We start from the raw sequence: 24,228 nt of genomic DNA on the forward strand, positions 1-24,228 counted from the left end.
GGGAGAAGAGACCGACCCCCACCTTGCTATAGCCCCCTTTCAGTATTGTAGAGAGCAAGAAGCTCTTCCCTGACCCTCCCTTTCTCCAGGCTAAATACCCTCAGTGCCCTCAGCTGCTCCTCATAAGACTTAAAATACACGCTATACGATGTAATACAACACAATAAACACCATACCATACCATACAATACTGTACCATACCATGCAAAAGAATACATACAAGAGACCTATGCTGAATGTAGCAAAAAATCTAGACTCGAGATCAAATAAGTTTACTGGTGGGGTTTTTTTTGAGCAGCTTTAATACAGCTGAATAACCACTGCCGCCAAATACTTACACATACTCATTATTTAATCTGTTTTTAACGCATAGTTTTATTGTATAAATATTTAAGTGGTCAAAAGATTAAAAGCTAAGACAGATTTCATTTACCTTTCATAATTTACACTGTTGGGAGGTACCTGTAACATTTTCTTTAATTGAAACTTGTGCCCTGATGGTGTCTTTGAGGTGGGAAGCGTGACCCCCTGCTCATCACTGTTACTCAATGAAACTTGCCTATTTAAGTGACCGTGATGGGGAACATCTTTTTGGTGGACTTGATATTTAAAAGAGGTGTGTGAGGGGAAGTTTGCAGTTCCGTTTCAAGATACTTCAGTTCTGCTTTTTGCCTGTCTTGCTGCTCAATAGCTTTTCTAACTTTCTTGCATTCAGGTCTGAAAAATTTAGCTCTCCTCTGCATGTTACCAGAAGGTGAATCCTTCTCAGAGAACGACACTGTTTCAGTCAGTCCTCCCACAGATGGTGCTCCAAAAAATCATATTGGTGATAAAGCAGTGAAGGGAAGAGATGAGAAGCCAAGCACAGGCTCAGTACACATGCATTGTAATGTAAGTACCTCTTCCTTCCAGAGCCCTTGCTACCCGTTCGATGTATGATCTTCAGAAGCTTAAACATCCTATTCTGGATATGTAACTGACATAATGGATAGCAATAATTTCATTCGTAGGTAAAAGTTGGGTGCCAAGGGGACAGCTGGTGGTTGGTTTGTTGTTTTTGGTGGTGTTTTTTTTTTTATTAGACACAGCTGATCAAAGACCAAGGCATCGTCTTATGTTCTTAAAGGCAACTGATTCACAAAATTGTTGGAGGGGCAAAGATCGTCCTTTCTGAAAGGGTTGTCGTTTCTCCTAGTTGTTAGCACTGTTTAGGTAGGAAAATGAGTTTCCTCCTTTTTATACAGCATATAAAACTGTGACAGCATTACAGTGTAATATTTTATGCACGGAGATATGAGCAAAATAGAAAAATGTATTTTCACTGCACAGAAGCTGAAGATATGCATACATCAAAAAATTCTTAACTTATGAAAGGTTTTGGTATTTAAGGAAAAATGTTTGTGAAATGCGGGTGACTGGCTGCTTCTTTCCATGGTTGTTCCTGCAGGTGTTAAATTTTGTTTTAATCTTCTGGTTCCTTTGTTTTATTTGTAGGGGAAAGGAGATACTCACAGTGAAATCCAGTCTCCTGCAGAAGATAAAGTAGAAAAACAAGGAAGTGAAAGCAAAGCTGTCCTTGCAAAGAAAGCTGTCTTGAGACAAGAGTCAGATTTGTCTGTGGATGATGATATTTCCCCAGCAGGTAAAAAATTATTCTCGTTTTCCCTGTCACACAAGTATCCATTCATATGCAAAGCAACAGCTGTATTTTTTTATTGCCAACCCATTTTTGTGTATTTACAAATATCTTTAATGCAAGTGGTCTGCTTTGTGAAAACCCACCAAGCATACTGCTTTGAACAACTGCTACCTTGTAGTTGGTTTAAAGGATTCTAGAAATCGGAGTAGAATTCCACTGATCTGTATCCATCTATAGAGGTTATGGTTCCTGTTGGTCTGACACAATACTTGTGTATTCTTCCACTTGGAACCAGATATAAGTGTCTCGTTCTACTAAAGATGAGTATTGTAAGACTTACGATAGTTAAATGGATCTGTCTGTTGTACTGTCCTTTATATGTTTTTAATAAAGGTGTAAATCCCTTTATCTTTTATACAATTTTATAAGACTTGCTTTTCAAATTTAACACAATTTTTTAAATCGTTTTTTTATCCTTAGATTGTAATTATAAGCTATCACTTCTTTTATTTTTCATATAATTTTTTGGATTTTCTTCTTTTGTTTTAATTTAAAAAGCAGATGACTACCTCTCGGAAGATTCAACCCAAAAGCAAGCAGAGAAGGTTTTAATACCTAGCCAGGAACAAGTTTTTGCTGAATGCTCTCAGAAGAGGATTCTAGGATTGCTGGCAGCAATGTTACCACCTTTCAAATCAGTTAGTTCTTTTTACTTTCAATCTGTGTAGCTTTCTCGGTGTCACAAATAACATGAATGAAATTCATAGTGAATTAAAGGTGGGAGATGGGTTCTTGCTGCTAACGTTATAAAATGCAGATCAGAATGTCTTAAGGCATTTCACATTACTAAGAATGTAAGGGCTGGCTCCTGGGTGGGGGGAGAGGGAAAGGAATTTTACCTTTAAAGCAGTCTGTCTTAGCTGTTCAACACCTGCAAAGTTTACATCATCTATTTAGGGTTTATGTGTCAGGTCAGCTTAACAGGTCAACAACTGCAGTAGGAGCCTAGTCTCTCACTTCCTTTTGTCCCCTTAGAAAAAGCATTAGAACAAAATCTTTTGTATGTGCTGTGACTTTGACCAAAAGTCGTGTTTTCTTTCCCTGCCTTATTGAGATTTTTCTTTTTCTGTAGGGCTCCACAATGTCTTTGCTTAACCTGGAACAAATACTGCCACTGATGTTTCAGGTTGTAATCTCAAATGCTGGCCACTTAAATGAAACTTACCATTTAACGCTGGGACTCCTGGGCCAGTTAATCCTGAGGCTTATGCCTGCGGAAGTGGATGCTGCGGTGGCTAAAGTCCTTTCAACCAAACATAATTTGTTTGCTGCGGGAGATGGGTCTACAGTGCCAGAAGGCTGGAAGACAACTCATCTTCTGTTCAGTCTGGGAGCTGTGTGTTTAGACAGGTGCTTTTTACTTTAAACCTATTAGTTGCTCTCTGTTGACTGATGCTGATTTTGTTTCACGTGTGCCTCATGGATAGAGGCTTTTTAATAGAAAATCAATTAAACCTGTACCCTGATCATGGAAAGGGCTTAGCACCTGCAGCCCTTGTTGCAGTGAGAATCTCTGAATTTCCTTCCGAAAGAAGGCTAGCTGTTGCAGGGTGGTTTGCTTTCCTACGTAGCATGTTGTAGTGGAAGAAGTAAGGTTTGGAAACTTCAAGGAAACTCAAAATACAGTCCTATATTTATTGTGTGACTTGAATTCTGTCCTGTTGATTTACATATCTCTTGTGTAACTTGGCAAGGGAGGAGAGTGTGTCATGTGGTAACTAGCACCAGTGCTCAGTTCTGGATCTGGGCCTTTTCTGTAAAAGTATTAGCAAGATATTTTTTGTATTAGTAATATTTTTGTATTAGTAAAGTTGCACTGGAACCAGCAAGGAGGGACAGGGCAGATATTCGGTTTTGAAGATCTTGAGAAAGCTCTCAAGCATTCTAAGATTAATGTCATGCCTGTTACAATATGGCAGGGTTATTTCTCATTGTAGCTGTGCTTCACAGGGAAGGGTCATAAACAAATACAAAAGCATATGAAATTTAAAGAGAGAATATCCGGAGGATCAGCTGAGGGGAAAGGGTTTTCTCAAAGACTAACTTCAGAGCAAGGAGGCCAGTGTCTACGTTATTTGTGTAGTCCACAGAGGGTGAGCAGGTGGTCACGTATGTAAGAAATAAAACACTTGCTGTTGTGTAAAGAAAACCTTCTGAGCTCTAAACTAAAATGAGGAGTTAAAGGTAACGATGCTCAGGTACACTTTAATTGGAACTGTAAACTCCCTAAGAAAACAGAGCAGTATTTATGCTGTAGCGATAAAATCCGAAACAGAATTCATGTGTCAACTGATATGAAAACTTCAGCTAGTAGGAAAAATGGTTGTATAGTGATATTAAAGCTATAGCTGTGAAGTAATACACTGTCTTCAGGAAAAGTGGTTTCAGGTAAGTCTGTAGTCAGCCCTCCTAATATACTTACTGACTGCTCTTGCTTTCCAGTCGTGTAGGTCTGGACTGGGCAAGCTCCATGGCAGATATTCTTCGATCTTTGAACTCTTCTGCGCAGTGGCATAATGTGATCGCTGCTTTCACTGACCATTGCATTAAGCAACTGCCCTTCCAGCTAAAGCACACGAATATCTTCACCTTGTTGGTGCTGGTTGGGTTTCCTGAGGTAAGTGGCCTGTCAATACTAAAGGAAACGAAATTGGTTAGAGCTTGTAGGTTTCTATTTCTAAATGCTACAGATTTCATCAATTGGGGACATCCCTTATAAACTGTCCACGGTGTATGTCAGAGTTCACATCTTTCCACTTGTGCACGGTTAATGTTTATCTAGTGACAAATAACGCAGCTGGTTTTGCCTTGCATTTCTTTGAGTGCTACTTATAACTATTGTGAGAAAACCAGCTTAGTACGGTTGAGTAACAAAAAGGGCTTTTTATACAAGCAAAACAATCCAATCTCTTGATAGTTGTAACTCTGATATATTGCCTATGTAACGTTAAGCTGGTGGATTTAGGTGGTTTTTTATATAGAAGTGAACTGCTGTTTTTTTAAAGATCAGCAAATACCTGGCAGCAAACAGATGGTTCAGCTAAAAAATACAATACCAATATAAGCAAATGTAACCAATATAAGAGATGACTGTATATTTATACATAAGTATTCCAATCATAACTGAATATTTTGCTGCAATTTCAGGTGCTGTGTATGGGGACTCGTTCTGTGTACATGGATAATGCCAATGAGCCTCATAATGTGATCATCTTGAAGCATTTCACTGAGAAAAACAGGGCAGTTGTAGTAGACATCAAAACCCGAAAGAGAAAAACAGGTTCTGTGACATTTTTATTTTATCAAAGAATCACAGAGTATTTCCTTCCAGTTTTTAATGGATAGCCAAAAGCATATTTTAACTAGATCGCTTTGTCCAGGTCTGCAGAGGTTGAATTCCATTATTTGTTAAGTTACCTGACAGTCTGCTTGTAGGTTAAATCAAATTGTGAAGCTTCTGCCGTTAAACGTTACAGAGATTTGTTTTCTGTTTAAAAATCTAGCATATTTTTTTATTCAGAAAAGGATTTAGGAAACTGTTGAGACCATTTTACTAAGAACTCTCAGAAACAGGCTTTTGATTAAGCAGTTGTTTCTGGTTTGAGATTTAGTTACTGCTTGTGTCTTACCCTTTACAAACATGTGCTTAATGTTTTAAAAGAATTGCAGATTTTAAAAATGTACATGCTGCCTCCGTGTAGTTAGGTGCTGCTGTATAAAGGAGAGGTACTCGAAACCTGGATGTTTTGGAGATAGTCCATTTTGTTGCTCCAAAAAAGTTTTTATGAAGTGCCTGTTTCCACTGTGGTCAAGATGTGCTTACCTGCTAGCAGGTGAAGACCAAGAACAAACACAACCATACCTGCTATTGATTGATTGCTTCAGAAATGATGCTATGTTGGTTGTTTTTTCCTTCTCCTGTAAAAAAGCATGCCATAAGGACAGCCCAAACTTCTTTAATCATGTGTCAGGAAGTCTATCTTCTCTGCTTTCCTCCTGTCTGGAAGAACTTTTCAAAACAATTTGGATACTCCTAAAATTTAAAAGAAAACTAAAAAGCTGTACAGCATGAAATAGTGTAAACTCCGGAGAATGTGTCTGGATAATTTAAAAATAATCCATTCTAGGGCACATTGGTAGGGTGTGTTGGCTAAAGGGTATTAAAACCAAACAAATGCCAAACCCACCAGAAAACAACAAAACCCCAGAGCTAAATGCTGCTTCCTGAGCCCTATTTGTTGTACCAGAGAGAATCTTCTTCCTGTATTTCACCTTGTTTAAAAGTTAGTCAAGCTAAGTATTTAACGTGTAACAAATCGGTTGGGTTTCTAAGAGCAGGGGCTTTCAGCTTTGGCGTACATGACCTAATATTGTGAAGTTAATAAAGCAAAGGTTGTCCTAAGATTTGACTATTGAAATAGTTTAGAAGACACCTGGAAAAACCAACAGAATAAACTGCTTTTTGATAATGGAGGAGGATTTGGATAGAAAAGCGTTTTTCTTTGTTACTGTTTACATTTTAAACAGTAAGATCAGCAAGATTTATTTCATCATATCAATTGCAGGTCAGAATTTTTTTCCATTTTAATTGTAAAATACAGCATGCATTGCGTTGTATGCTGTGCTGTTATGTCTGTTGCCAGAAGTTACCTGGGGTTTTTTTAGCTTGTCCTGAAAAATGAAATAATTTCTTGACTATTCGATGAATCTGAGATAATTTTAGTACAAGGCCATTATTAGAATGTACTTCGTGCATCATGGATCGTGTTCATGTCTCAGCCTACTCACATCTACTGGTAAGAGATGATTTCGCGACATTTCAAGATGAAACTAGTAAATCGTGTTTTTTATTTCTTGTAGTGAAAGACTACCAGTTGATTCAGAAATGCGGACCAGAAGGCAGCGATTCCCAGACCCAGCTGAGACAGTACCTCCAGCACTTCGTTCTTATAGCTACACACCTCCTGCAAACCAGCATGGACAGCAGCTATGCTGAGGCAGTGGAAGCCACTTGGGTCTTGTCACTCGCTCTAAAGGGGCTTTACAGAACACTGAAGGTATCTTTTGCCTGACATGTAGAATGTAGTAGATAAATACAAGTTTATATTGTACCTTGTGCTACAGGAACTTGGGTATTGACTAGGCACACTGGGGGATCTGACATAAGTTGGTTTCTCCTTCAGCTGGCTCCTTTCATCCCCTCTCTGTAGGGGGCTGGAGACCTTGCTGGGCTTTAAATAGCAGGCATGAGTCTGAGCTGAAACTGGGATCGCTTTTCCTCTGTGGGAGCTGACCGTTGGTGAAAGCTGAAGAAGAAATTTATAGGGATAACACTTTACTGCCCCTTTTCTTACTCTTGAAGTATTTGAAGAGGGAATCTGTATTTTTTGGGGCTATTCGGGCAAAACAGATATCCAATTACTACTTTGTGTGTGTCATAGATGATATTCTTAAGATATTTGAAGTGGGGATTTGGATTTTGGGATTTTATTTTTTTTTTAGGGAAATGAAAGAAAAACACTCCCAATGTAATTCATCTGGGCAGGAAATTTATCCGAGGCCGTGTGGGTAAGGCCTTGCAAACACTGTGTTGCAATGTTCCCCTTTTACTTATTTGTGTCTCTGTGTGTAGATTCATGGCTTTAAGGAGATCCAAGCTGCCTTTCTTCAGTCCGGTTTACTCAAGCTTCTCGTGAAGAAATGTAGCAAAGGAACTGGCTTCAGTAAGACCTGGCTTCTCAGAGACTTAGAGGTAAGAAAAGTTACGTTTTTTTTAAAACATCAGGCTTCACACAGTGGTGTGAAAGGTTATGGCACTGCACTTCCCTTTTGTGAAGAAAGTCTCAAGAGTATTTCTAATTAGTCTTTATAGAAACGTTCGCCTAACTGTACCCCTAGATCTGCCTTCCTCTGTCCATTATAATTGTGTAGTCTTCCTTATAACTTCTTTAAAGCAGGAGCTGTTATTAATTAATCATAATCTATTTTGTATATTTGAAATAAATTTGCAAGATGAGGCATTAATCACCTACTCAGAACTCAGTTGCATTCTTCAATTTAAAAAATAATTAGTCTCAAAATAATTATTTTCTCAATTTTTTTTTATACTTCCAGCTAATCACTTAAATTGCCTTTGTAGCAGCCTGGAAGGTGTAACCCATTTGCAAGATGGGAAATGGTTTGAGTGTTTTGGGGTGGTTTGGGGTTGGCTTTTTGTCTGTCTTTTTTTTTTTTTTAGGTGCTGCTTCTCTTTAGAATAGCATGTGTTAAACACCGTCCAAGTCTTACAATGTTCTTACAAAATGTTGATTGCTGATACGCTAATAATATCTACAGCCGTCACACCATATGCTACCTTTTTTCTGTGTAGATTTTGTCAATAATGCTGTATTCCTCAAAGAAAGAGATCAGTTCCCTGGCTGAACGTGAAGATACTGAACTGGAAGAAAGGGAGCAGGATCAAGATGTGGAGCAACTCTTTGTTGGTCCTGTTGATTTAGAGCAGAACAAACTTGATCCTCTGGAGGGTTTGGATGAAGCCACCAAAATATGCTTCTTGGTACTTGAACTTTTACTTCCTTTGAAGTTACTGTGAATTTGCTAGTTGTATAAAATATTTGGTAGCTTATATGGCTGGTTTTCCTGTAAATTTACAGAATATGGGTCTATGATTTCAGTGTCTCATTTTCTAAAGGAAATAAACTAGAGCTACAGTAATGAACACTACAAAATTGCGATAAAGATCTTTGCTAAATTCCTTTTCATTTTTACTAATCCAGATATTAAGTTCATTAATTATCTACCTATATGAGAAGTGGCAAAATAACACCTAGGTTGCCCTTAAAGAAATTCAGATTTCTATTTCCCCTGTAATGTCATCTTTTTGAGTTTTGTTTTATGTGGTTTTGGTTTGTGGGTTTTTTGTCTCCTTGCTCAGATGACACATGATGCACTTAACGCACCTCTCCATATTCTGCGAGCCATGTATGAGTTGCAAATGAAAAGAACAGATTCTTTTTTCCTGGAAGTTCCAGAGAGGTATGTGAAAGTCTGGGTCCAGCAGAAACCCAAAATTACTAGATGTGAGTGGTAACCTAAAATCTAATAGGTGCTGAATAGAATTTGTTCCGAGGATACCATTTGTTTTTTTCATGTGTGAAAAAGTAAGGAAATAAACTCCTACGAAGTTGTATGTATAGAAACGAGTCCCCATCTTCTGAAATACTTTGCACATTCTTTTCAATATGATAACTCCCCTATGAAGATCTACTATGTTTCTAAATTATTCTAGTGAGGCAGAGTGGAGAGCTTACATGTAGCTTCTAGTAATCAAAGCATGTTGTGGAGCCACCATGTTCTTGCAGAGCTGAGTGATTTTATAACATTTACAACTTTTTGACTTGTTGAAACAGGGAAGTTAGTTAACATAATATGATAGAAATAGGCAGAATTTAATGAATCTTATTAAAACAGAAGGTGGAAAGATTTAATTTGCATTTAATGGTACTAATGTAGTTTGCATTACTTTTGAAACACCAGTCTTGTTTGGTTTTTTTTTTTCTTTTGCCTCTTGTAAGGTTTGATGGAGATGTAATTACAACAGATGAGAGGATCCGAACACTGGCTCAGAAATGGCAACCCAGCAAGCGCTTGAGGTTGGAGGAGCAGAGTTCAAAAGCAGTAGATACAGATATGATCATCTTGCCATGTTTGGTATGTACATCTCCACAAAAAGGAGCAGCTGTGAAATAATTCATTCGGGCATTGAGTAACTTCATGTTTGTTTTGTAACTTCAAACCTGATATTTTTAATTTTTTTTGACATAATCTGTTGTTAAAGGTTTATGTCAAAATGAATGAGCAGGTACAATGAGAAGCAAATACTTCTTGTAGTTTCTTAAGGAAGGGAGAGAACTTGATTCTCAGGTCAGGGGAACAAATTATGATTGCACATTGTAACTTCCTCTCTTTAAACAAGAGAGATTGTAGCTAATTACCGTAAGCTTATGCAGTGTTACTGTTTGGGCATATTATTGTTATCTTTCATAGTTTCCTTGTTCTGTTGGAATTACTGTATTTGTCTTGTAAAGTGAACACCACGCTTGCAAGCTTTAGGTTTTGCATTCAATGCCGTGGGCCTACAGCTCTTTGCTTTATTTTGGGTGCTGATTCCTGGGCCTGTGTGTATCACCGGCACGGTTGTCTTATCAGTTGCGTAGCAAAGTGGATCAAGGGCTTTCTGAAGTAGTTTCACATAAATATAAGAAAAAAAGTTAGGCCTTACAACAGCTTATGCAGAGGCTGTGAAATATCCACCCCAGAAATTCTCCAAGCTTAGCTGGACAAAGCTTTAGTTGTGAAGTTGACTCAGCTTTAAGTCAGATTTGGCCCAAACAATCTCCGAAGGTCCCTCCCAACTTGCCTCACCCTGTGTCACACGTAGCATGGCGTTTTTGTTGCTTTACCTTTGTAGGTCAGCTTAAAGTAATGCTTCTGGTTAGAATTCTGCTGTTTCTGCTCGTGTGCACAGTCATGAATGAATGCATCAGTGCATAGTGAAGTCTGTTGACATAAACAGTCTTTTTGAGGAATTCTGTCCCTGTAGGTGTGTGAGAGAGAACACTTCTCTGTTCTTGGATGCATCTCATTTTTCAGTATGCAAAAGATAAATTCCTTTGTAAATTCAGCTTGCAGTCTGATGGGCTGGTCAGATATCCAAACATAAGGAAGTAAATTGTTGAGAGCCTATTTTCAAACTTGCATTTCATTTTTTTTTTTTTTTGCACAGTCAAAGCCTGCACTCTGCGATAAAGCAACAGAAGAAACCAATCCAGTCGCCCAGAAACTGATAACCAACACGGAGAGTGATCTGCAGCTTAGTTATGCCAAGCAACGTCGCACTAAGAGTTCAATACTCCTACACAAGGAGCTGGACTCTAGAAGTAAAAAGGCCGTGAGGGATTACCTGTATCGTGTGAATGAGGCAACTGCTGTTCTTTATGCCAGGCATGTGCTGGCGTCTTTGTTAGCTGAGTGGCCAGATGATGTGGCAATAAATGAGGAAATCCTAGATCTTAGCGGCCCAGCTCATATGACATACATACTGGACATGCTTATGCAGCTGGAGGAGAAGCAGTTATGGGAAAAAGTAAGTGGATTTCACCTATACGTGTGAACAAACCCTGTGCCTACATGCCCACATGCCATGAGACTCTAACAAAAATACTTGCAGTTCCTTTTTTAAACTAAATTAAAACTCCAGTATTTAAATTAGTTCTGAAAAAGCGGTTGGAATCTGTCAGTGTCTTAATGTACCGATTTTGTTAACAAAAAATGGAAAAAACAGCTCCATGGAGACAACTCAGTTCTGAAAGAGCTATATGAAAAAATAAATCTTATAGAGAAATAGGTGAAATAGGCAGTCTGTTTTGTACAGCTGCTTTTTGTTAGCTCTCAATGTGTGTATTTTAATGCCTGCTACTCCATTGATGAGCTGACTGTTACTGTGGTGGAAGTGATCTTGGAATTATAAGAAAAGTGTTGTAATGAAAATGTGAGCTCGATGCTTCACAGTGGTCGAAGCAAATCAAGTGCTGGGAATCTTCAAAGAAGGAATCGGAAATAAAACAGAAGGCGTTGGCATGCCGCTGAACCAATAGCATGCTGTCATCTGGACTACAGCATGTGACCTGACTACCTCATCTCATTTAAAAAAAAAAAAATAATAAATTAACAAGTTGCAGTACAACTGGAAGAGGTCTGGAGAAGAGTGGCAGAAATTATTGTAGCCATGAAATAACTTGAATATAAGGAACCAACTAGTTTTCTTCATCCTGGATCTTTGCCTTGTGGGGGGGCATCAAGAGAGGAGTAGTAATAAAAAAAAAATTGTTCACTTTCTCTGTAGTTTTAAAACAGTAAGTGGCATACAAAAGTTAACAGCAAGTATTATTCACTGACTGTCCCAGTAAGAAAACAAAGGAGGGTCAGATAACGGTAATAAGTGGCAGGTCCAAAACAAACCAAAAGAACTGGTTCTTGACACAGTATGCCATTGAAATTGTTGCTGCACTGTGTTTATATAGGTTCAGAAAATGACAGGATGAACTGATAGAATGAAAATCTGTTAAAGGAATATTAAATACAAAAGTGGAGCCTTTGTCTTAGGCTATTCTGCAAGTGTGTGGAGGCGAAGAACTTGTTCAGGAAACTATGCTACGTACTGCCTTTTGGTTTTTTAAATTCCTTTTCCCCAAGAAATCAAGTTTTGGCTGACTTGGAGATGAGCCTTTTGGTGTGAGCTAGTGTTACGTTTTATATGAGTAGTTAGAAAATTGCAGGTAAAGAGATGGAATAGGTTGCTATAATGACCTGGAAAGGGCCTGGAGTAGCAGGACTCCTGATGAGAGCTTTTGTGCACTTTTGAAAAATAAGAAAACACATTTATTTGTATTTTTAAAGACCCAGCTCTTGCACCTAGTGCTTCCAAACACTGCAGCCACTTAACTGCCACTTAATTATTCCTTCTTATGCATGGAGTTGTACACTTTGAAGGCTAAAACATGACATTTCTAGTTGATCAAAACCTGTAGGTGTAGAAGTATGTTAACAAAATTGTTTATCTTCCTTGTTTACAGCTGTAGTGTACTGTTAATTATTTTATGGATTAGCCTTGATTCTAGCATTTGTGGAAAGAGATGTATCTAATAGCTTTCGCATTTTTTTATCAGATAAAGACTGAAAGATCGGGAGCAGAGGACAGAGTAAAGTCTTCTGCACTTACAGAGACGACAGTTGTAGACATCATTTGTAAATTTGTCTTGTTTCTTGCAGCTCGATTCTTCTGAAATGTTGTGTCGCTAGAAATGACTCATGTCAGTCATCAGCATGCACACGTGTAAATGTTGTTTTGATGGCAAATTACACTTATGTCACGTGTTGCTTCTCCCCAGATTCTGCAGAAAGTACTGCATGGGTGCAACGAGAGCATGCTAGGCACAATGGCACTGACAGCTTGCCAGTTCATGGAGGAACCCGGAATGGCAGTCCAGATGCGTGAATCTAAACATCCTTATAACAACAATACTAATTTTGAGGTGAGGTAATACGTGTAGTACAGGGCAGTGGATTTGCATGACTTGAAGATTTGTTGACAAACATCAAGGTGGTTGGAGCAGAAGTCTCAGCCTGTGGGGCTTCTGTGCTCGAAGCACCTGTGAAGTATCTGTTCAGTCTTGCTTTTGAAAAGACTGATGCCAGATCACTGAGGCCTTTCCCTGTAAAGAAATGTGTCCTGTAAGGCACTTTAATGTCCTAATTCAAAGAAAAGTGCATCACTTAAATGCTTTTACGATGCATGCGTTTGAATCAGATCATACTCTTAAATTGTTTCAGGGCCTTAATAAGCAAATATTTCTACCCTTTCATCCAAAGGTCTGTTTTGCTTGGTTTGTTACTTCCTTGTGCTATTTGACAAAAGCTAGGAGCGGCGTCTTTTTTTTTTTTTTTTTCCTTGTATTTCTCATACTAGACTATCTTCTCCTGACACAAACAGCTTCTGATTTCTTTTTCTTGATGTTGTTTGAAAGCGTTTTTCTAATATAGTTTGGTAAGTAATTATCGCCTCTGGGCAGACTTGGGATTTTAATTTCCCTGCAGATCTGACCTTTCTGATTTTTGTTTTTAAAATGCATATAAGCCTTTAGCTTCTGGCAGCGAGATCAGTATCAGCAACATTACTGCTTTTAAGAAAACCAAAGCATAGCTGGCAATTAATTTTGCATGCTTAACAGTTAATATAAGCAATAGGCCATGCTTTACGTTGGTTAAATCAATGCTGCATAAAAATACGATAGAGGTTTTTTTCCCATGGAGATGCTGTAATATTTGTTGTATCTCCCTTGTTTGTATGGTGAAAGTTAAGCAGCCACTTGATAGAGTATTACAGCATACAAAGAGCATATGTTTATTTCTCAGGATAAAGTTCACATTCCCGGTGCTATCTACCTCTCAATCAAATTTGACTCTCAGTGTAATACAGAAGAAGGCTGTGATGAGTTGCTCATGTCCAGCAGCAGTGATTTCCAGCAGGATCGGCACAGCTTCAGTGGGTCTCCACAGAAATGGAATGATTTCGAGCTTCCAGGTGAGTATGCGGCGTTTCACAGTGCGAATGTATAGAGTATTGCGGATATCTGGGACTCCTGAAAGTACTGAAAGAGGAGAGTTAAATGCGGATGTTCCTGAGATGCGTGTGGGGAAAAAAATAAACCTTTTCTTGTCCCAATCTGTTTGCTCTGACGTCTTGCATTTGTTTCTTAAAAGTAGGCTTATCTGTTGTTCTGCTACTTGACCTTTTTTTCCACACCCCAGTCAAAGCATGCACTTAGCTACTGGAAACAAATTTTGATCTTGATTCTGTTCCAACACAGTCCGTGTTCTGCACAATATTCACTTACGTTGTTTCTGCCTTGTCTTACTTTCCACAGGAAGCACATTTTTATTAAAAAAAAAGGAAAAAAAAAGATAGGCTTATCTTTTGTCTCTGTGCTATACTAGTGCTCGGAGCAAACATTGTGTGCCAATGCCTTGTCTCCGGTTATTGCCACCAAGCATAGCTGAAAAAAAAATCAGTCATTTGACTGACGATCCCAGTCTGTAGTCTCTAAGCTCATTTTTGATAACACAGTAGCTAATGCCGGTGAGCTGAAGGGCTGCATGATCCCATGCTGCTTTTAAGTTTTTTTTAACCCACTGAGCACCGTGGCATTGCAGGAAGCTTTTCACTGTGAGCACTGTCAGTAGCTGTAAATAGATTGAAGAACTTTCTTAGCAAAGCAGTTTGGGTTACAAGGCGCTATTTAGAAACAAATGCGTGCTTTGCAGAAATATTTTGGATTTTTTATGGACTTCTGTCTTCCTTTTCCTCCCAAATAGTTGCAGAGGTTTGCCAAGAAACTGAACTTTGAGGTCCATTGTTTTGGAGCAGAGTTGGCTGTGCAACTTGGAGTTTCACCTTGTGAAACTTCATTTCCAGCCAAAGCTGTCTGGGTGAAGGCTTTTGATTTCCACTCAGCAGGCTTTAGCTGCAACCAGGCATTTGAAGGCTTCTGGCCTTTTCGTTTGATGGCAGGGCTTTCTCAAGACTCTTAGGAGTAGGAGAGAGCAATGGCTCCATTTTGTGATGAAAAGGGGAACAGAATTTTAGATACTCTTTTTTAAAAAAATTATTTTTTTTTAATCCTAAAAATGTTTTCAACATTGTTCTTCCTGAAACTGAAAAATCTGCTTCCCAATGAAAACTTGTGCCAGGGTGATAGGATTTTTCATGGAACAGGAGGAAAGTTTAAGTTTTAACCAGATCTAATATTACAGAGCACGATAGGTAAGGATGTCTTTTGTTTGGTGTTACAGCTAGCTACCAGTGTTCATCTCTGTGAAGCTGTAGATGCTACAATGACATAAACTTCTTGAATGTTCCACTGCCTGATTGTGAAATGATTGAACCTTTTGATCGTTCTTCCCCTTCTAAGTGGTTAACGGTTTTGTTCCCTGGAGTAAAAGTGTGCAACTTAATTTTCTGACATGTAAAAGCATCGCGACTTCACTTTAACTTTTTTTTTAACCTTTTGTTTAATGGACTGTGAACTTGGCTGCTTGTTTAGAGGTTCTCTTTTCATAAATCATAACGGATTGGGAACACAGTTGGAAAAGTGAAGTTTAACTGTGTACAGTACAGAGTTTCTTTAACTTCTGTGTAGTTGACAAAAATGTGAGACATTATCCTTGTATCTTTACACAGTGGAAACCATTCTGCGTTTTGCTTCAGCCTCCTGTTTATCATGCTGCTCTGTGCGTTTTGTAATTACCAAAAAGTAAAAGATCACCTCTTGAATGATGATATCTAGGATTAATTTATGACATCTTTTCAATTGATGGTATTTGTGATAGCAAAAGTGACTTAGAAGGTAGTAATGTGGATTTTCTTACTTCCTTTGTACGCAGGAGACACACTCTACTACCGATTTACTTCTGACATGAGTAACACTGAGTGGGGTTATAAGTTTACAGTGACAGCAGGTCATCTTGGAAGGTTCCAGACAGGTAAGCGCTGCACAGAATGTATTGGAAAGGACTTTTTGGAGTTATTTTGCCAGATTTTGACAGACTTGTGGTTCTCCCTGGGTTTTTTTGGCTTAGAATTTGCTTTCTCCAATATTCTGGCAACAATGTGATTGGTTTTGTTCAAGTCAAAACTGGACTAATGTCTCTTACTTACTGTGACTTTATGCTAGAAATACCAAATCTTCGCCGGCACTTGGAGATAGCAATTATAAAATGGTTAGTTGTAGTCGAAGTCTCACTATATATAGACAGTAATTACGTGCAGGATTTAGTAAATGCTGCAAGGTGCTGTAATTGGAAAAGAAATAACTGCAATTGTGTTTTGAAAAGTAGCTCTCCTTTAAAATAGGTTGGTTCTGGATCTAATTTCTATATATAGCAGAAAAGGTTTTCTTAGTTTCTTTCAGAGTTTAAATATTTTAATGAAATTGAGGGTGGTGAATGATTTGCAACCAGCAAAACTTTACTGCATATCACATAATAGTGAGAACCAGTGTTTTGTTTGCCTTGTTTAGGCAAAACTTTAATTTCAGGTAAGAATCTTTGTAATTTTTGTCTAAGTTCCCCAGAAAAGGCTTTTGATGTCAGGATTTAATCTATGATTATCCCAGATTTTATTTTTTTTTTAGTTTATTTGCGGGGTGGGGGGTTGTTTGTTTTTTGGTTAATTTCTTGTTTGCCAGACCAATACTTAGTATATGGAGAAGAGAAAACTGAGTATCTGAACAGAATGGGGCCCTACAAAAATAACAGCTGTTTGATTATTTTTTTTTTCTTCCCCCCCCCCCAGGATTTGAAATTCTAAAGCAGATGCTGTCTGAAGAAAGGGTAGTTCCTCACCTTCCACTGGCCAAAATCTGGGAATGGCAGGTCGGGGTAGCGTGCCGTCAGACCGGGCACCAGCGTTTGAAGGCTATCCATTTGCTCTTGAAGATAGTGCAGTGCAGCGCCCAGAGGTAAGTGCACTGCTCTGTGTCATGCACTAAAAGCCAAAGGGCCAGAGAAGAAAAAGTGACTTAAGCTAATATTACTTTGAAGCCAGAAAGCCACGATTTGAAGTAGGTATTCTTAATTTGCCTTTCAGATACAATTCACAGTGCCTCAATAGCAGAAATTTATTATAAGGGAGTTTGTGCGTGTTTTTGTTTTTAAATTTTCTCTTCCTTCTTGGCTTTTTAAAAAGGTCCAGTTAATTTGAATGTTGTAAAGAAAAAATCACCCTGAAACAGAACAAAAAATATTCCAGTTAATTTTCTAGAAATTAATTTTTTAGAACTGTGTTCTGTTTGTATTAGTTGTACTTCAGAATTAAGGTGAAGGTGGAATAATAAACTGGTGAAATGATGAACTGATTCTCTGTAAAGTAAATAACTTTCATTATTTTTAGTTGTACCGCTAAGCCTGTAATGGAGTTTTAGAAGGGATATATGGGCTAATGCTTAAGTATGTATGGCATGTGTGTTTCTTAAGAAAATGTTGAGCTTTTATAGTGTTTTGCCAATGTGTATAGTCACATTCATTCAGTAGAAATGCTGGAAACAAAAGACAACAGTGCTGGAATGCTGACACTTACCTCTGTTATGTCCCTTCAGTTCAGGAAAAGCAAAATCATGAATACAACAGCATTCTACTAGCTCGCTTCGTTAAAGTGTCAAAAAGTATATTCACATGTAGTGTACGTAAACTTGTTGCTTGACTCGGTGTAGATTTGAGATACACTGATCTGCATCAGAGTCTGAAAAACTGATTTTGGTATTACTTGTAATCACAGATTTGTGGTGGGGTTTTTTTGTTTGTTTGTGTTTTCCCAAGTTCCATTGAGTTTTTTCATCAGAAAATGCCTTTGTCATGTGGACAACAAATGTAATCGCTAAAAGATCACGTCTCTGTTGTGCTTATAACATTAAATATTTTTCTTAGCTAATCAGATGGTAGGTTCTGAAATTGTTTCCCCCGTCTCCCCTGTCCCCTACTGAACAATATTTGTCATCCTATCTGTATGATAAGTGACATTTGGGTTAGCCAGCTTTAACTCAGGAGTAAGAAGGAGGCAGGGTTGAAGTTGTTTGTCGAGCTATATATTATTTTTTGTCTGTCTGCCCTATACAAGGGTATTGCCTGCTCAGTGCTGTGGTTCGGTATTGTATAATTTCCAGCAGTGGAGCTAGAGCATTTAGCACAGCGATATATATAGCTATTTTAAAGCTCTCATTTCAGGAGGCCACTCAGTTTTAGAAAAATTTAGATCTGTTTGTGGGTATGAGGTTTTCTCACTTCACCGATTCAGAATGGAATTCATTGTGCTGAAACACCTGACTGAAATTAGATTTTTAAATACTTCTTGTGCTTCTCCCTTTGTTTACACATCTGTCAAAACTATGGGTTTGTTCTCTTAAATTTGTTTGGGTTTCCCCCCCCCCGCCCCCTCCCAGAAACAGGCGTAAGACCATGATTACTCACTATTTCATTTAAATCACTTTTTCTTTTTCTTTTTTTCCCCCCAGGGACTGTGACCTCACGCTGTTGAAGCCACTTTGGCAGCTTTTTACCCATATGGAAAACAACTTGTGTCATGACATGACCAAGCCTGGTATTCTCCTTCCTCTTCATCGTGCACTTGCAGAACTCTTCTTCGTTACAGAAAACAGAGTTACTGTAAGCAGTTCCTCAGTTCCTATCCCTTCTCTCCCCAGCTGGGAATGATATGTAGTGCAGCATCAAATTAAATGCACTTTTCCTTTGTCCTGGTGAAGTTCATCAGTTTTAGAAACATAAAATGCTTCAGAAACGTAAACAACTTTCTCTTGTGGAGTCTGGTAGCAAATTCTAATAGAGGGGCATGCTGTTTGCTTATCCATCCTGGGGCCTTAAGTAATAATAGTCGTGACTCTTCCTTGTGCAATTAAGGCAGTAGGCCGTAAAGCCACTCTTTATTCTGAGAGGAGTGCTGGTTTAATAATTAATTTAAAGGTATTTGAATGTGGTTTTCCGTGAGTTGATTTGGAACGTTACATATGAACAGCCTGTAATGAACTGATCTCCGTGGTCACAAACTGTTCTAGTCCAGGAGAGTCTTGTGTGCAGTTCTGATAGCTTTGGTTCTTGGGAACTGCTGTAATGATCAGCATTTTCAAGTTAATTAGTAGGGTGATACCTTTGGTCGAAACGTTGGTGTTCATAGAATGCTTTCTGGCTGCAGGAGCTTGGATCTATACAGGAGTATTTGCTTGCCTTAAATACTGAAGATCATCTTCATCGCTGCACAGCACAGGTAATAAAATTGCACGACCCCGGCGATGGGGGGGGTTGTGCTATTTTTCTGGCAGAGACAATGAATGACTTCGGATTGCCCAGTGGAGTTTTATCAAATAGATACGCATGTACTTGGGCTTTATGATACCACGACAGGGCCTCTGAAATTTGTCCATGAACTATGCAGAAACACTGTTCTGCTTGAGCAGTCAATGTGCCACAAAGGGGCTGTCAGGTGTTCTCAGCCGTATCTGTTCTACCAAACGGGGGCCACTCAACTGCCAAAACATGGACATGGGGAAGGGGGCTGGTCTTTCAACCCCCTGGAAATGCAGTTGCCTGGCTGAAACTGCCTGGATGCATGACAATTAGTTAACCAGGTGGAAACAGGCTGGTTATTTATCTCTTTCTGTTTCATTTCATACAAGGATTTCTTTGCAGTTTTGGATTGAGGAGAATCTTTGACGAGACTTTTGTTTTTCCTTCTCTCCTCCAGGCCCTGAAAAACATTGCTGCTATCAGCCTTGCCATTAACTATCCGAACAAATCAACAAGTTTCTGGAATGTTTAATACTGGCTCAGGCCGGAGTGCATGGGATAGAGTAGTTTGTCCATAGGACATTGGAACAAACATCGTAACTCCGTTCAGGAAAAGTTCCTTCAGCTTCAGTGTATGAGCACTCTGCAGCCTTCCTTCCTTCCACCTTGATGTAGAATTTGTAAAAGTAAAAGCGCACTTCAATGAAAAAGCACATCTTGAAGTAACTCACGCATCGCCTACAGTTATGTATGCACATATTGTAGCATGTTAGAGTAAACAGAACAATACTTTTTTTTTTATTCAGAGGAAGCAAAAGAAAGAAGGTAGCTGAAGTATGAGCATGGAAGGCCCCTGCATTGCTATCATCTGCTCCCAAGGAAACTTGATTGATGGAATGTGACAGCTTTGAAAATACTGCTGAACTCTGAGTGATGCCATCAGCAGTGTCTATTCTGTATCGTTGAAGTGAAATAGGCAAACCCAAATCTGGTGGGCTGGTGCAGAAATGGTCCGCACTTGAATCCTGTCATGTTTGCTTTGAAGCCTACTACCCAAGGGAAAGGACTTTAATTCTTACTGAACTGCAGGTTGTAAGACAAATTCTGGGTGATTCACATAGCAGTTAAAGGATTCCAGTTTCAGAGCATCCTCCTGCAAGATGTTAAATGTTTCTCCTGGTCTGATTCAATCAGCAGAATCATCTATTCTTACCTTAATTTACCTCTGGTGTGTCATTCTAGCTAGTACATTATTCTAGTGCAGAGGGCAAAGGCTGGCCCCTGTTCAAAAAGCAGCGGTAATATGAAGAACCGAGGAACTCACCTGTTTCTCAATGATCACACCTTTACAAGACATCATTCATGAGGCTTTTTTCTTTTAATTATTTCAATGCTAGTGGCTTAGGAGGTCCTTCTTGGCAATGTTGGGAACCTGGACTCCCAGCACTCAGGGTGGGGGTTAATGATCGATCCAGTCTTATAGAGCAATAACTGCATTACTCTTGGTGATCATGGAGTAAATTGCAGACTTTCCATGCTGAAATAAATTGGCTTTCTTCCTGTTCAACTACGCTGGTTATTCCCTTTCCAAAGAGTCAGAAAGAACATAGAAGAATTTGGGGGTGTATTTTGTATACCGTTATACAGTATATAGAGCTGGCCTTGTCAAATATGATTTCAGAGCACTTTTTATGCTGATTATTTTCTTCTCTTCCTCACCTCAACATCAGGATATGAAAAAAAGGCAATGAAAAGCTTCAGTAGTAATCGACGGCAGGTTGTCAAAGGGCAGTGGCTCTGTCAGAAGGGCATATGCTTTTTGACCATGCTTGTCCAAAAAGTGAGTCATGCCTAAACAGCAACGTGCACCATGCGCGGGAGCACTGCCTTGGGGGCTGACTGACCTCTGAATTGATGGTCTCTATCAGCTGGGGCAGAAACTTTTAAGGGTGGTCCAGTCTCTCTCTGAGAGGGAAACGTGCAGTAATACATCCCCTTTTTTTTTTTTTTATGGCCTCTAGTGCTGTAGTTAAAGGTGTTTTGACTTCTGTTCAGCCAGCTGAGTACCAAGTGAATGGCTTCTGCAGGGGATGAGGTTGAATCAGGACGTGCTTATTCTGCCTGAAAGACTTAAAAGTGAAGACCAAGCAGCACTATGCTGAAGCTGTCGCCTTCAGGAATGGAGTGGTCCTCTTAGCAAATGGGAATGCCAGAATTCAGGAAAAACGTACAATTTATCGAAGACTGAAAGGAGGCGGAGAGGTGGGGCTCTGAACCCCCTCCTGGAGTGTGCTGCGAGGTTAAAGCCCTGCTTCCTTCCTGAATGAGGTCACGATGGGAAGGGATTTATCCAAGCTGTGGCATGTCTTTAACGAAGCTGTGGCGTATCCTTAACACATGGATCGTTTTGTTCCCGCATCCCAGTAACACGTCGGAGTTTGCAGTCTCGCTGCAGGGGGGGTGAGAGCGCCCAGAGGAACCAACTGTTTCACACTTTCCAGTAGCGTGGACAGATTCTGGGAGCAGGGAGCTGCTCCACCACGATGAGACATTCTTAAGACTGCTTTAGGGAGTCGTGTCGATGGGACAGGTGAGCGTTTTGAAATTGCTCTTCTTGAGCAGTAGGACTTTCTGTTCGCTGCCTCGGTGTGAAGCCGTGGCTAAGCAGTCGAGGATATGCAATGGGCTGATTTGCAAAGGCATGTGGCATGCTGCTGAGATCTGCCTGTCCTAGTCAAAGAAGGTTTGTTTTCTTTTTTTCACATCAGGGATGAAGACTGTAAATAAACCATTCATAGACGCTGTCATGGCTCTACAATACGATTTTTTTTTTCCCGTTGGACTGTCTTTTTGCTTTCTGTATGAAGACAAGAGGCTGCAAGGATGACACAGGAGTGGCCAGTGTTCCTTACTAGGTGTACCATTTCACTTACTCTACCAGCAGAAACTGGCCTTGTGAGTCAGTCACCTTGTCCTGAAGGGACTGTCTAGGAACAGTGTCCACTAATTATAATTTCTACCCACTAGATGGAACTGAAGGACTGTGACCTGAGTTGACACTGAATCTGTTGCTGCCTTACAACTCAAATCATTCATTACGGATTTTTTAAGAGACAAGAAACACTGATTATTATTTTTTTTTTCTTCTGATAGTTTTAAAGAAAGAGGAAGAGAATACCAATAATGAATACTCATGATCAATCACATTTTGAAAATTCTGCGGTGGTTCCAAGTGGATGCGGATGATATTATTAAATAGTATAAAACTGTCTGGAAAACAGGTATGCTGAAAAAAAATGTGCCTAACATAAAAAAAAAAAGTTGTCCTGCCTGAATCACCTATGATGTGTTTAAAACCATATTGTTCCTAACGACACATTTGACTTGCTTTCATTAAACACTTAAAAAAGAGAGTTTTATAATTTCTTTTCTTACGGGTTTACTACTTTGCAATTTTTATCAGTTGTTTAAAATATATCAGACCTTTAGATTTATTCCAGTTCAGTTCAACATGTAAAAAGAAAGCTACAGATGTGGGTAAAATATGCAAATGAAGAGAAATATATTGTAAAAATTCTATAAAAACAAAAAAGTACAACACAGTGTCTGTTTTTTGTTTGCTTTTTCCTCCTCTCCTCACCGAATGCTAAATGCTTGATTTTCCAGTGAGATCCAGGGGTTTTTTTCTTATGAATCTTCATTTCAGTGCCTGTAACCAAACCCGCTTTTCCTCCTGTGGTTAGTATGGATCTGAGAAGGTATGGAACTATGCAGGGTACATACTTCTGGAGTCCTCTCTTAAATTCCAGCCCTGCTGTTTACATTTCAGTGGCCTTATCCTAAAAATGAAGTTTTCCCATGGATACCCATTGGTTTAAGTGCTTCTTATTTGTTTACTTTCAGACCTGAAACACGTCGGGGGGGGCCCAGATGACCCATGTAAAATGGAGATTTCTCTTAGTGTCTTTTGATTCTAATTAGTGGAGTTTATCAGTGATAATGCTTGTACCTACCTAGTCCGGTGGGCTTAGTTTAAAAGCTTAGTTACCTTGGGTTTGGCTCAAGGAATGGGTTGTTCAGGGGCATATGAGGAAGTTGACATCTTTCTGTATTTGCATGAAGCTGTAAGTTGTTTCCACTGGCTCTACATGCTCAGAGAATGGTCTAATTAGGTAATTTTCTGAAATACAAATCAATGGTATGATTGTGAAGTTCTGGGAGAGTGGGAGCCATTCCCTGAGACAGCCAGGTGGGAGGTTTCAGCTGGCGATAAATCTGAAAAATTGGGTTTAATCTGTTAGTAAATGTGGTGTGATCCCAGGCATCGGAATGGGTCAGCAGTTACAACCGTAATGGTTGGGAACCACTGTTTTTCAGATCAAGTTAGTTAATACTGGTTTTCTTCCAAGAGATCAGATTGTGGCTGCAAGTTAACCTGTAAAGCAGGTGACACTTTTTTTTTTATATAACCTGCTTTTAGGAGAAGGCTACACTGTTTAAAACAAAACTGGCCCAAATGTCTTGAGTTTTCACAGCCTGGCTCAGCTGTAACATTTCCAGGGGGGCTTGTCCCTTTGCAGCAGGAGGACAAGACATGCCCTTTTGTACTGTTTTCAATCTGGACCCACCATCTGCAAACCCGTGAAGGTGGCCTGCTGGAAGGTCTGGTCACAATGGGAGCAGAGCAAGACCCAGTAATCTCTGGTTTGATACTTCTCCTTTCCCTTTGGAATGATCAATACACTTTCTCGCCACCAAAAGTGAGCGGGGAAACCACCAGCACAAGCATCATACTTTGTTTTCAGGGCACAAGCAGCAACTACAGCCATGGGAGCCTGTCTGAAGCATGAGCTGATCTTTAGATAAAGCAACGAGAATGTTGGAAAATAGATTAATCTATGTAAAGACGATGCTTTTCAGCACTTGGCCAGTTAGCCTGTAGGAGGTCAGGCTGGATAATGACTGGAACAAAGAATGTGTGTTGGTAAAATGGCCTGAAAAAACAGGAACTGTGCTGGGCTTCGTAGGGGGAAACAGAAGCCTGGCCCACCTCTGAATTTAAAGCAAAGTCGTCAGTTCCGATTCGGATGAATAAGAGAGAAGTCCACTGTGAA

General features: G+C 39.4%; 1 protein-coding gene across 7 annotated transcripts in view; it reads left to right on the forward strand.

Moving 5' to 3' along the window:
• ZZEF1 (zinc finger ZZ-type and EF-hand domain containing 1) overlaps positions 1-22,712 on the forward strand; it is a 60,699-nt gene extending 37,987 nt beyond the window's left edge. For 2 of the 7 annotated variants that reach the window (XM_040613778.1, XM_040613797.1), the window contains exons 37-55: positions 716-891; positions 1,495-1,642; positions 2,198-2,337; positions 2,772-3,049; positions 4,142-4,316; positions 4,847-4,979; positions 6,560-6,756; positions 7,332-7,451; positions 8,070-8,258; positions 8,637-8,737; positions 9,277-9,412; positions 10,488-10,847; positions 12,652-12,795; positions 13,676-13,844; positions 15,704-15,802; positions 16,614-16,779; positions 18,328-18,478; positions 19,023-19,094; positions 19,572-22,712. In XM_040613778.1, the coding sequence (XP_040469712.1) occupies positions 716-891; positions 1,495-1,642; positions 2,198-2,337; positions 2,772-3,049; positions 4,142-4,316; positions 4,847-4,979; positions 6,560-6,756; positions 7,332-7,451; positions 8,070-8,258; positions 8,637-8,737; positions 9,277-9,412; positions 10,488-10,847; positions 12,652-12,795; positions 13,676-13,844; positions 15,704-15,802; positions 16,614-16,779; positions 18,328-18,478; positions 19,023-19,094; positions 19,572-19,646 (3,029 nt within the window). In that variant the 3' untranslated portion in view covers positions 19,647-22,712. Of the gene's footprint in view, positions 1-715; positions 892-1,494; positions 1,643-2,197; positions 2,338-2,771; positions 3,050-4,141; positions 4,317-4,846; positions 4,980-6,559; positions 6,757-7,331; positions 7,452-8,069; positions 8,259-8,636; positions 8,738-9,276; positions 9,413-10,487; positions 10,852-12,651; positions 12,796-13,675; positions 13,845-15,703; positions 15,803-16,613; positions 16,780-18,327; positions 18,479-19,022; positions 19,095-19,571 lie in introns of those variants that run through there. The other 5 variants (XR_005830756.1, XM_040613804.1, XM_040613789.1 and 2 more) reach the window with 5 other exon arrangements.
• The last annotated feature ends 1,516 nt before the right edge of the window (positions 22,713-24,228 follow it).

Source organism: Falco naumanni, chromosome 1 (genome assembly GCF_017639655.2).
Source record: "Falco naumanni isolate bFalNau1 chromosome 1, bFalNau1.pat, whole genome shotgun sequence".
Lineage (NCBI taxonomy): Eukaryota > Metazoa > Chordata > Aves > Falconiformes > Falconidae > Falco > Falco naumanni.